The sequence below is a fragment of the Strix aluco genome, chromosome 14, assembly GCF_031877795.1.
Source record: "Strix aluco isolate bStrAlu1 chromosome 14, bStrAlu1.hap1, whole genome shotgun sequence".
Classification (NCBI taxonomy): Eukaryota; Metazoa; Chordata; class Aves; order Strigiformes; family Strigidae; genus Strix; species Strix aluco.
The window spans coordinates 5,445,498-5,459,355 of NC_133944.1; the positions used below are offsets into that span (position 1 = coordinate 5,445,498).

General features: G+C 39.6%; 1 protein-coding gene across 3 annotated transcripts in view; it reads right to left on the reverse strand.

Moving 5' to 3' along the window:
• The window catches only part of PLCG2 (phospholipase C gamma 2), a 69,616-nt gene that overhangs the window by 37,912 nt on the left and 17,846 nt on the right, over positions 1 to 13,858 (reverse strand). For all 3 annotated transcript variants that reach the window (XR_012625070.1, XM_074839312.1, XM_074839311.1), the window contains exons 3-7: positions 10,092 to 10,232; positions 7,378 to 7,471; positions 5,846 to 5,893; positions 1,564 to 1,648; positions 724 to 807 (exon numbers count right to left, since the gene is read on the reverse strand). Coding sequence is in view for 2 of the 3 variants with exons in the window: in XM_074839312.1 (XP_074695413.1) it covers positions 724 to 807; positions 1,564 to 1,648; positions 5,846 to 5,893; positions 7,378 to 7,471; positions 10,092 to 10,232 (452 nt within the window). In the remaining variant the exon portion in view is untranslated. The remainder of the gene's footprint in view (positions 1 to 723; positions 808 to 1,563; positions 1,649 to 5,845; positions 5,894 to 7,377; positions 7,472 to 10,091; positions 10,233 to 13,858) is intronic.

Consider the following 13,858-nt stretch of genomic DNA (forward strand, 5'->3'; position numbering starts at 1 on the left):
TTTTAGCAACTGCAAGTTGAATCAACAATCAACATGTCATCAACAAAGTCATTTATGCAAGTAATTTAAAATTATGTGTTTTCACACAGTTTTAAAGGGTTCCTAACTTTCAGAGACACTAAATGTATGCAGTTTCCAGCAGCTTCGTGAATCTATGCAATGAATGCATGGAAACAGTAGTCAGGCAGTTGCCCATATAAATTAGCTAAAATGTAATTCCTCTGCATTCATGCCTCCCAAGGACTGTCTGATGCATGTCTTGTAACAAACTCACCACAGATAATCTCCGAGCATGAGAGATGATGAGAACAATAGCTGTTATTTGATGCTCAGGATACGTCCCTGTGATTTATAGCATGTTCTTAGCGATAAAAGATTAATACAAGTATGGAAAAACCTTGCTCCTATTAGTAGAGAGATCAGACAAATCTAATGAAAAGACATTCTACATCCTGAACAAACTCACAAGAAAAGTTCTTCCTAGGAATATTATATCTGTGCATATCTGTACCACAAAGAAGCAACATGAATGACTTATCTTCTTAAGCCAATTGCTGAGGCGACTGTTATCTACACATCACATACAGTACTATACCCTTTTTCTGTTACACAAATGGGGTAAAGAAAATTAGTAACAAACAGAAACAAAAAAATAATCAGCATTCACTCTTTATTCTGATCAAGCAGTTCAACAGTATGGAGACTACTTATGAAAAAGCTTACCGATTTCTGTTGTTCAAACATGATTTTCTTGTAGAACAAATGAAATTGTTCAAAACTAAGCTCTTCCTTGTGAGCGCCTATTTCCTACAACAGAAAGTAGCACACAGTGAATTTAGAATTCCCTGAACTGCATTTGCACAGCTTACTCCAGCTGCCACCCTCTCACGCATTCCGTCCTACTCGAACTTCATTTGTTTTAACCACTTGAATTTTTAAAATTTTTTTTTCTTTTTTAAGAATACAAACAAGTAAACAGATTCTGGTTTGTGACATAGTGCTCCTAGCCCACATCTCTGGCCTTGCATTTTGTACCCTGACTCCATTTCCACTATGTTACTGAGAGCAAACAGTGCCTCATTTAGTTATTGTTAGATGGAGCAACAGAAGCAAGAATGTATGCTTTAAGGGTGGAGAGTTGGAAAGCAGGAAAAGGTGGGGATATTTAAAATTCCTGTAGGAATGGAAACGACCTTCAGAAGTTATTAATATTTGCACAAGTTGGACTGAAGAGGTTATTCCTTGATCATATTGAAAAAAAGTAATTTTCTTATATATTAATTTTATCTTAAACATAAACCAGCTTCCAGTGTGCTTGCATAGTATCACCACCAGAGCTCAAAACCCAGTGTTGGCTTTGGTCAACCATACAATGAAAAGAAGGAACTTTTATGGCTATATTTTCTTATAGCCTTAGATATAGGCAAAGCCAACTCAAGAAATTAACCGATATAATTTATTTAACTGTACATGGCAAGAAGCAAAAATATAGGCAGTATTCTGAAAAGAAATAGTACCACCTATCAAATAAGACCAAACAGATGGAAGTTATCAGGTAATTACCACAAATTTATCCTTCAGGAACTTCATGCTGCTCACTTTGAAGTTTACTTGGGGAAGGACAGTTTTCAGCTCTCTAAGACTGATACTGGAGAAAAAAGAAGAAAAAGAAAAAAACATAGCAAAATCTCCACATTTCTGCTGTGTCTAGTCAGCTACTAATATATTTTCTATCAACACAGAAATGGCACTATTGAAGCACTTTGGGTAGGGCTCATCTCACATAACTGTAAACTTCTATAAGCGTAACACCTACATGCAAGCAAGCTGGACATATTTTCTAGTTAGTGGGGAGAAATAGGCATTTCACTTAATTTGGGCATGCATATTAGGACGAAAAGAACCATGCTGCAGAGACACCCATTTCTCTCCATCACCAGTTAATCAGATCTAGATGATCAGCTCAAATATACATGTTTACACATGGTCAGATGAACTACAGCCTTTCTTCCATTGTTCCAGTCCCACTGAAACTGGAATATAGACACAGAAAACATTATACAAAGGATATACCAAATGGATGAGCGAAACAGAAGATAAAAAGCTCCAGTTTTCATTACCATTACAACCTTTTTCTCCAGCTGTTATTCACTTGGATGGTGAAACTGATTCACAGCAGCAAGACACTCCCCTTCTGCAACATCTGAACATGACTTCATCCTCCTCTCACAACCAACTCTTCCCAGATAGGATTGCCTTCCACACCCATTTACACAGACCTGCTGACCCCTTTTACAGAGTTTCAGAATGTCCAGTGATACACCAGCAACATCAAAACCCCAAAATTTTCTAGATAACAGCAAGGCCTTTCAAATAAGACATACTCATTTCAGATTTTAAGCAACACAGTGCTTACATACACCAAGTATTTAAGCAATACTTACATACAAAGCTACATGTATTAATCACTGCAACACTTTCTGGCCACACATACTTTCTGGCCATACATCAAATCAGGTATGTATGATGTATACATCAAACTTCTTTTGTTGAAGAAAGACTTTGTATTAGAAATGAACCTGTGAACAGCTTATTTCAAAAACCTCAATTTCCTTCACAATTTCCAGTCTTCTCATGAACCTCTTCTTTTATTCCAGTGTCCTAGGTGCCGCTGCCATAGCCTCCTTCACTGCAAGTTCAGAGCAGGTCACAATATTTGCTATACGTATCATCAAAATGGAAATAGGAGGTAGGGGAATGCTACTATAACTCCTGCATGAACAGAGAGAGGGGTGATTTCTAAAGGAGCTGGGTGTCCAAATGCTTTAAATGTGCCATAGCTACAGGTGAGCCAATCTAACAGCTCCCTGCTGTTACAAGAAGCAACCCCAACACCTCTCCTTGTGCCCCACACCATTCTGTTGCTATGGTCCCACTGTTTCCACAGGCCAGCTGTAATGCTCATCAAACCTTCTGCTAATCTGATTCAACTTGCTAGGTGAGCAGAAAACTACGTATCCGAGTGAGAGAACAAGTTTTCCACTAGCTTCATGAGGTCACCCAGCTCACCTCATGCCCAGATCCGAAATAGCACCATAGCCAGAATAAGAAAAGAGCTTGGAGCAACATGTAGAGATGGTAGAGGAAAAGGAAAGAGAGACTTTATCCATTCAGCAGCACCAAGCTTGTACACCAACTCAGCCATCTCCTGTAGCCCCATTTCAGACACCTGCTATTCAACTTGTCTTTGGATAGCAAAGAATGGAAATTAGGTTGCATGTGCTAGGACAGAGTCTCAAACTCTGGGTATTCTGGATAGGCACTGATGTGAGGTCTCAACAAGAAAGACACAGCATTAGAGTGGGACATCTGAAGGACACAGGGACAAGTCCTAGAGTGGAAGATGAGGGGAATCCATGGCAGCAAAAAGAAGTGGGGAAGAGTCAAGAGAATGCAGACACATCATCTGTGGGTCCTATTGCCAATGCCCACAAACTTTAATGCAATACCAACAGTACCTGAGAAACCAAGGCTAAGGTACTCTGTCTTGACCTACAGTGCAATTCATAAGCCATTAACTCTCTGCAAACACAGGGTCAGAACAGTCACCTGAAAGCAACAAAAGCAATCACCACCTGGTCAAAAGTAACACTGCTATTCTACTGTGTCCATACAAGCAGTTACCCTGTGAGATATTGTCATCTCCATTGTGTAGAGAGGGAAAGAGGCAAAGCAAGAAGGAACTTAGCCAAAGTCCATGCCAAAGCCAGATTAGAACTCAGGAAATTCCTGGCTTTCCGCCTTGTCGCCAGTCCTCTGGAAAAAACACTACGTTTAGGAGTAAGAACGAGCACTCAGTTTGTACCCTAAGCACCAAGCACAAGCAATTTCCTCTGGCCAGACAAGTGCAAGCCAAAACAAAGAGCTGGGACTTCATTGCCACTGGAAAAAAATTCAACCTGTGAAACAGAACTTGCCTGGAAGACTAACCTTTACAATTAACCTCCCTAGAAACTGCAATACTAAACACAATGAAACTCAGTCCAAACTCCTTTCCTGAATGTTTCTAAAAGCATGAATCATCTATCAAGAGAATGAAAAACCGCCCTCTCCACAGTGCAAGTCCCCTTGATCCTAAGCAGACTGCCTTGTAGTGATGAAACAACCCTGAAGCAACAAATGAAACCTCTTCAGCAGACATAGACTGTCAGCCACAGCTTCTCTATCCTAACGTTTGCTTTTGCTTCAAATCCCCGCCAACATATCCCTATTGCAGGTCTAGTTTTTCAGAATACTTTAGGAGGTATTGTCACGTCCCATTGACAGGTATAAGCCAGTATCCAGTAAAGGATGGTACTTTCCCCTTCACCACTCTGGGCATCTCAGAAAACACTGTTTTGAAATGGCGTCTCAGCTCACACTGAAGCCAGCTGCACAATGCCACAGGCTGTTTGCAGAATGGTGTTATTTCCTGCAATAACACGGTCTCATTTACACAATGAAACACCGCACTTTATTTTGCTTTTAGGAAAAAGCCTAAATGAGAGAAACGCATGTACTTTTCTACACTGAATTACATTATTAGAATAAAAAGCATGTTCCAGACAAAGAGCAAAAATGTGGTAAAGTAACAGTCATGGGGGCAAAAGGGTTAACATTGTTCTCAGTGTCACATGATTTCTGGCAACTCTAATGAGAGGTACACAGCTGAATTCATTTTTTTAAAAAAAACAAGTTTTCTTTGCTGCACAAAAGCTACAAACCCACACCACACATGGACCTGAAATGAACTACTGAAACTCAAACATAGAAAGCTACAGAGCACACTGGGAGCTGTAACCCATGGGACTTCTTTCACATGAGAAGCACCGGGTCAGAGGTGATTCTTTGGCTTTGGTTTATTCAAATATGTGGCAAAGAGATAAGCCCATGTAGCCAGGCCAATTGCTCAAAAGAAGAAAAAAAAAAAAAAAGATTTTGCCCTTGTTCCAAACCATTAACTTGGCTTCCTTCTACCCTCAAGAGTATCTTCTGTTTGCCTCTGTTAAAGCAAGTCTTTCACAGAGTACTACCCTGTCATACTAGTAGTCCTCCTCCTCCTCTCCTCTAATATCCTCAGGTACGTCTGTTATCTCCTCTTCCTCTTAATACTCTGTTCTGTTCTCCTCATAGGTCACTGCTGCTGTGACTAGTTTCAAAGTAGGTACCACACATACTAGCCATGTTCAGGCCCCATCAGGACTGAAACAAGGGAAGGCTGATCACTTAAACATTTACCCTGATCTTTAGCAGCCCATGTTGAATTCTGCTTATGCAGCTTCAGTGTTACAAATGCCCAAACAAGCTTTTAAAAGCTGGTTCTGGTCTGTCTACATTAGAGTGCAGTCACTCCGATGCAAACACACTTCAGCAATGAAGGAAGAACTGGTGGCACAGCTGCACAGGAAAGCTCACAGCGGATTATACAGTCCAAGCTGCTGGGCTCCAACTTGGCTACGAGAGCGCAAAGGCCTCTGTAAACCTAACATACCTGCACAGCTCTGCTGAACCTCTACAGTAAGACTGGAAGAAGACAACTCCCCTTTCTCGTTTGGGCAGGGTAATTCTAGGCTAAAAGCAAAACTATTTTTCATCATTATACCATGTACATGAACATGAGCGAGTGCTATGAACATGTGTTTAGCAAAAGGCAAAACTGAAGTTGTTAAAGCAGAGGCAAATGCCATTTTCAGGAGTCTCATATTTCACATCTTGGACAAAGAAGTATTTATTTCTCTTCATTCCACGTTAGAATCTGCAACAAAAGCTCAGTAAAACCAAACTGAACAAAGAGAGCGCTTCTTACCTATTTCTTCTAGTTTGATCAACAGAATAGATCTGCTTTCTCAGCCAGCTTGTGGAAAAGAGGGGAAAAAAGAAAAAAGAGGTTTAATCTAACAATTACAAAGAAAACACAGCCAATGAAATATCAAAATCCATAAATGAAATTCAATATAAATATTTAAAAGTCATAAGATACATCTCTCTTAATAAAGCAAAAACATTTCCAGGGCAGCATCTAAGGATTCATCCAGTTTCATAACAGTATTTGTAAATATATATTTTTCTGCTGCTTAATACTGCATTTTAAAGCCACATAAACAACACAGGAAGGGGAAGGGCGGGCAGGACAGAAAAGAATGAGCAACCAGAAGCTGTAAAAATATATATGGATAAAGTGAGCCAAGATTTCAGCTATTCTAAACTAGAGTAACTCCATCAAGTCAATGATTTATGCCAGCTGAGGCTGCTGGTTCAAACATCTGTTAGATGCATGAAAATTAAAAATTAGAGGGGAGGGAGAGGGGTTTAGAGAATTTTAAAGAAAATCCTCATTAGAGTGCATGTCAGTTTTAGGTGCACAGCAAAATACTATTAGCAGCATTAATAGTAAATATACACACACACACGATTTTGATCTAAGGGATGAACACAGCATGTCATTATTAAGTTTATCCTCAGTCTCTACGGGAATCACTCTGCTGCACAAACATAGCCTGGGCCACCGTAGCACCTTGTACAGCAGCTCACTGCAATACCATACCATAGATAAGAATACTTTCTGCCCAACTGGAACGGCAAGTAGGTAGAGACGTCAATGTCAAAGTCACAATTTGGGGAGGTAGCAAGCAAGGACAGGGTATATCCTCACAACAGGTAACAGCAGTGACCACAAACTAAAATGTCAGCAGTGATAAAAAGCAATCAGGTAGAGACAGCATTAAAAGCTTGTCAACAAAACTGGCATTCTGAGCATGAGTAGTTTTGCATGCAACATCCTCAGAAGCATTAACGGTGCAGTTTCACCATCACGTGACTGGCTGCTAAAAAGTAATCCTTAAAAATGTTCACTTTCAGCCTGGCTCTCCGAGTCAGCCGATCACATTGCCATACAATGCAATGGGTTCAATAAAAAGGAGAAACCACAAAAGCGCACCTCAGAAATATTGGGACACAGGACACGTGAACATCTACTAGAGCAAGCCTACTGTGATTGCATAAGACATCTGAACTTTCCAAGAAGCCAATGCACACTTACACCAGATGTTCTTGTGATCTCATTAAGAGATTTTTGGTTTGGTTTGGTATACAGAACAAGGTAAACTGCAGATCCACATTAGTGGATGCAGCACAGTGCAATTCGAGAACATGTATATAGCAGAACAGTCATGGAAAATTTCCATACGAGTTTTCTGTATCATACACTAACTGGAGAGTAGTTGTTCTTAAGGTAACTGGCAGGCACCACTTGTTGCACCTTCAAAATTTCTTTCAGATTTTCCACTTTCAATTCCAAAGAAACGTCAGGTCTCACAAAGTGAAAATATGTTCACATACCTCTCTGTGATCGCAGGTGTGGGAGCACTCATGACCTCTTGATACAAGATATTCAAGCCACACAACCACTTATCAGCATCATCTTTAGAGTCAGCTGAAAAAAATGATATGCTATGAGAAGCATCAAACCAAAAATCAACACAAAGTCAAGACTTAACTTGTGATGTTTAGACAAACCTTAGTATAGAAAGCTGCTGATAAATCTCACTGCAAAGCTTCATGTTGCCAATAATAAAAAACCAGCATAAATTTAGGGGTGGGAGGGTTAATTGTGGAAGGTCCATCAAAAAATATCTCCTTTTAGAAGTCTGCTTATCAGGGTAGGCATGTTTCAATATCTCAGCAGAAAGACTATGAAACTACTGCTGAGCTCCTGTAGTAACACAATCAAAATTTATTTTCTTATCTTCTATCTCCAAAGTGGCAAAAGCCCAGGGACCTAGATCTAAAGAAACTTGAAGCACACAGAAAAAAGAACTCAGTGTGTTATAGTGAAAAGCTAGTTCCTTATATCCCAAGCAACCTACAAGAAAATTGTGAAGTACTGGCTTTTGATGGACATAACCACCTCCTGTCTGTCCTAACCATGCCTCTAAACACAGATTGTTCCAGACTAGACTTAGGCAAGAGGAACAGGAAGGGAGCAATGCACAAATCTGATATAGTTTATATAGAACACATTTTAATTCAAGTTAATTTAAAAGGTCTAAAATTCTAAAAAAACTAGAAGCCAGGTACATCTTCCTCCCAACCTTACAAACTGGTTTATCACTATTTTCTTTTGGTTTAAATGTAGTTCACCTTTCCAATTCCCAAACCAGGAGAATCCTCCACTTAATGTGATCACATTTGGTAATGCTTTGACCCAACAGAAGCAAGATGATGAACTGTGTGCTGGGTATAGCCTTCCCTATGGAATACTGGTTAAGCTGAAATCAATTTTTTAGGCTTTGGATGAGATGCTACCATTACAGCCTCCAGTTGGGTAAAGTCCATTTGCTTTAGCATGCTGGTTCTGAAATTTCATGAAAGCATTCTTCAGTTAAACCAGTTCTGAAAAATTATTTTCACACAGGAGCTGTAATCTCTGCAAATTCAGAGAAAATTCAGCAAAACAGTTTCTCAAAAGATGAAAATTACATTTAAAAATATTTTCAAACAATGCTTTATCCCCCAAGGATGAAGCTAGAGCCCAGCCTCAGATCCCCATGAAAATGTTTTTCAATTAGTTACAATTTTGGAAAGAACACCCACTACCACTGCCAAACCAATTCTTCTCCCAAGACAATTCTGCCCTTTATGACAGCTACCATTCCCTTTAAGTAACAATTATTTTATATTGTTTTAAGAAACCACGACAAAGCACTTTAACAAGGAAAAGGATTTCCCCCTTAACTGAAAGTTACATCATGTTGTTCTGCAGTTCAGCATTAGAGCAACGTATCTCACGGTACCGAATGTTTTCAAAGTATTGGCAGAGGCCTGGTTTTGAGAACTGCCATGGAGGAGGGACAGGGGGGTTGTTACAGGAAATCAATCTGAAGTACCTGGCACAGCTGCACTTAAGCACAGCCACTTGCTCAAAATTTTCACAGACTTCAGCCAACAATGGTAAAACTTATTTAAAGTTAAAAGCCTGTAACAATGGATTAGTCACAAGCAGTCTTTAATTTCCAGGCCATCAGACTGCAAAAAAAAAAAAAAAACCCTATCTTCTAGTGCTGCAATAAGTAATTAATTCGATTTTTTAAAAAATATACTGTTAGCATTAAACCGCTTACAAAGCACTACTCTTTTCTCCCACTAAGATTCTGCAATGAATTTAATGATTTAAATGGACAAGCGTGTTCCTGCACAGGACAGAGAGAACTACCACTCCAAATAAATCATCTATATGATTCTAAACCAAGGATCCGTCAAAACTTTTTAGAGGAGAAATCTCTTTGTAAATTCCACTAGTTTAGAAACTGTATTCAGCCTGCATTGTAAGAATTTATATCCCTTTTCATTTCAAAATCTTTGGGTTTGTGACCCTAGATAATCTCACCTGAAATAAGAAGTGCCCCAACCCTTCCCACAGATACAGGATACAGCTTCCCTCTGTTTCACACGGACCTCTTCATTTTCAATTTATCACCTTCCAATTTTATTTATGGTCCCCTAGTACTTCTTTAGAAGAGGTTTAGTGTTATCGGGTGACATGCACACACACAACCCAAACTAGAAATTCATGTTTTGAAATTAGTCTGCAATTGTTCATAGGTGATAGAAAAGCTTCTGTAATACAGCTGTAGTCTAACTCTTGATGGCTATTGTTTCCAGAATCATTCTGGCCAGACTACAAATGCCAGGGCAATATTCTGGCCACACTGAATCCTTTGCTGACTTTAAAGAGGACAATGTCACCTCTGCTCTTCAGTGTTGAAAACCTTACTAGAGATATTTAACGAGCAAAAGTCTACCTTGCTAGAAATGATTGAGCAAATCAGAAATGACACTCACACGATACACTACTTGAAAGCAAAACATTACAAATGCATGAGTTCACAGACATGAAGGGCCGAGTAAAAGGTCTATCTCCAGATTTTAAATATCTGATGCACTCCTGAACTGCAGAAGTCAAAACTGCAGTATTCTTTGCATTTCTGTTCCATCAATGTATTTGATTTGTTCAATCAGTAGGTTTAAAGAAGAAATAAAAGAGGAAAAAGTACCTGCTAAGCTTAAGGTGTTGAGGACAAACTGAGTACCATAAAAAACAGTAAAGCAGTGTTCTTCTCTGTGCTTTGCTTTGCAACGCTCAAAGTCCTTTGAATTCTTTCCTGGGCGAATTTCTTTTATTTCCATCAGATCCACTGGAAGGAAACAACATTCAGTCAGTACAACTGCACTTATGTTCCAGCAGAGCCTGAGACAATAAGATGAACAACTCAAAGCATGCATATGTACATAAAATATACACACTACATAACTTTATTGGGCAAGAAATGCAAACTGCACCAGCTTGCAATCCATGAATCCACAACTAAATATGTTACTAAGACAACAGTAGAGAAGGACCAAAAGATGAAGAAAAATAACTTGTCATTTTTATTATTTCACTATCACTGATTATCCATGGACAAAGTGTATACACATAGACCCTTTGGGCTACAGAAGACATGATTTCACAAATGGCATTTACTCTAACAAGAAATTTTCAATTGCCATGACAACTGTTCAGAGACAAGGAAGAAAAGATACAACTTCTAACTTGCCCACCTAAAAATTATGCATCAGATCTTAGATAGTCAGCTAACCTTGTCAACTAGTCAGCTAGCACAGTCACTGACACTTGCAAGAAAAATATTTAAAGTAGGACTATAAAGAGTAAATCCAGCCTTATAATTAAAATGTTTTTGAGTTTTTTCCTGGTCAACTCCAAAAAGAGATCTCTGTCATTTAACATAACCTGTTGTACCACCTTCAACTTGCTGCTTCCTAGAGAACACATGTACATATTAGAGCATAGCAGAATGGGAACACTGCACAAGCACACATCCTCAAGTCGGCTCCTTTTTTATCAAACCCTGGCTACATGGCCTGCATAACAGTAATGAGACAGCACTGAAATAGAAATATGTGCACTCTCAAGATAAGATACTTATTAGAAAACTGAGGAAGTGGTTTTGTTCTGCCTGTGGACCAGACAAATAAACAGTTCTTCCCACTTCTGGGCAGTCTTGACTTACAAGCTACAGGATGAAGAGTGAAGAAAAACATTTCATGGCTGCTCCTGAAATGTGTTTATTGGACCTAGCAAGATCCAAGGAAAACAGCTGAGGGTTTCTGTCCATGCATTTAAGAATGCCACAATATAAAAACCCTGTTTTAAATAAGCACCTCATCAGTAACAGAATACAGTTAATAACATAATGAAAAAGCAACTCTGCTGCCAACGGAGGGGTAGCTGAACACTGATTAAAGCTTCGGCCTATGAAATGCTGGGTTTCTATGACGTTAACATGGAAGGGAGGGAGAGACAAGCAAGGAAGGTCATCAATAACATCTTGATAATGAAACACTAATGCATCTTGGAATTTCTTATTCTCTGCAAAGCATCCCAGGCTAAACTTTCCACCAGACACTTCTTTCTCCCAGTCATTAAACAACTTACCTTGGGAAAATGGGAACTCAGACGTTAACCTGAACTAATCACAGGACACAAGCATTTTTCTTAAACTAATTTTTCCAAGTGTAATTATCTTCAAGACAGAGCTTCTAAAGTCTCAACCTCTGTGTCTCAGCCACCCTCTCACACCATGAAAACATCTCCCAAGATCTGTATATCAGATTGGCCAAGGCTCCTAAATTTAGATGCAAACTTCTAAAATTCATGGCATTACCACAAATGACCAGCAACCAAAAGCTCCTACTGATGCCTCTGATCCCCTTACCATCCAGAGTCTCCCTTAGATCCCTAGTGGCGTATCCAAATACCCATTCCAAATTGCCACCGTCTGAAAAAGATGATCTGAGCCCACCAATTTACATTAGTGTCGGCAGAGAAGAATCAGGATGCAGAGACAGAAAGCACTCAAACGGAGAGTGAAGGACGGCATAGGACTGCACATCATGCTGGCTCATTCCAATCACGGGCAAGAAGAGCAATTCCAGTCACACCCTCTGCTTTCCCTTCACCCAACAAATCCCTGCTGAAAAACAGTTTTAACTTCAAAGTGAATCACACCTTTCATTTCAGACTCCTATAAATCCACACATACGAACACCACACCATGAAGACCCCCTCAAAGTATAAACTATAAGCAGAGATAAAACAGATTTCACAACGTGCACTGCTGTTGGCATTTCAAGTGGCTCTTACCTCATACTGACCTCTGAAACAAACACACAAACTTACTCAATGTCTCCCCTCAGTTACACATACTCACTACAGTTCTTTTCCTTGCATTACAACCTTTCAACCCTTGCATCCCATTCTCCTGCATGAACGTAGGTATATATACATATAGGCACAAGGATTTTTGTATGCACAGTTTTCACACTGGTAACCAAGTTTCTCCAACTTGTCTTTGAAATACTATACCCTGATTGCTAAACATTCAATAAACAGAGGAATGGTCCAGCAACAGAACAAAACCGGGGCGGGGGGGGGGGGGGCGGCAAGTATTTTATATAAAAAACCCTCAAATTCAGAATTTTAAATTCCTGTACTTTTCAGGTAACATATTATATATGTCCTTTGTGACAAGATACCATTATGGCTACTTAAATAATGTATGAAACAGATGTACAAAACACAAGTTTTATTAAACATTCTTTAGACTTTTACAGAAAGATATAATACATGTTATAGTTTCAAAAAACTACCAGAAACTACCTGCATGTATTTTAATGACATTTTATAGTGTCGTTTAGATGTATTATTCCATATTGCAGAAAATCAGAGGAGGAAAAGAGACATGCACAGTAAGCATAAATTTTGGTCTCGTGCTAAACTCTGCTGTCTTCCCAGGTAGTCTGGAGTCGCCCAGCACTCTCTACACGGTGCCCACTAAGTCCAGAATGGCTGATCCCAACTGAACCAAGAAAGGAACAGGCCAGGAAAAGCTGCAACATGTTTCAGACTCAGATTAGTAAATCAACTGTACCAACTTAGCTGTTACGCAGTTACTGTGAACTTTTTATAGCACAATCTGTCACTGAACAATTAAAATGTAACTTCATGCCTGTGCCAGAACTACAAGCACAGCGCCTCTGACACTCTATCTTTTTACTGCCTTGAAGTACCAGAGCCTTCCTTCTTCTCAATCCCTTGTGCAAATTGCAGAGCCGTATCCTGACCCAGCTTCACAGACAGATATTTCTGGAGCCTAATACACCTGAAAAAAGCACAGACTTGGACATACGCAGCTTGCAGTGTCAGATAAAATCCAATACGCTTGCAGGTGCAATTTCCATAAAATAGTGCAAGAAGATTAATTCACTTCCCAAGGAAACATAAATCAAAATATGCCCTGTAGAGAAGTTGACTCACACCTAGAAATACAAGAAGGACACTCCCAACGCACTCAGTCCCCAGCCAAACAGTTTAGAAGTCTAGTGCCACTCTAAAACACTACAATACCAGTTTACATTTCATCCATTCTTTTATGTGGTTATTTCCACGGGTTAAAAGAATCTCCTTGGCAGCCTCATCAGTCACCTACTGATTCTGACAACTCCGTCAAGTGGCTCTTTAACGAGACCGGACTCCAAGGCACCTTCAATTACCACCCTGTTTCAGGCTCTGATCTGGACATGCAGTATTCGTGGCAGTTCTGAGCCTGAAGCTGCTGAACTTCAGCTCCTGCTGTTGTGTGCTGCTCAGCAAATCGGTTAATTCAATGGATCATTACACTACAACATAGCTACTTTTCCAAAGACTGCACAGATTAATTGCTCAGTGCCTTCCAGAGCACCTGCTAGAGCTCTCTACTGC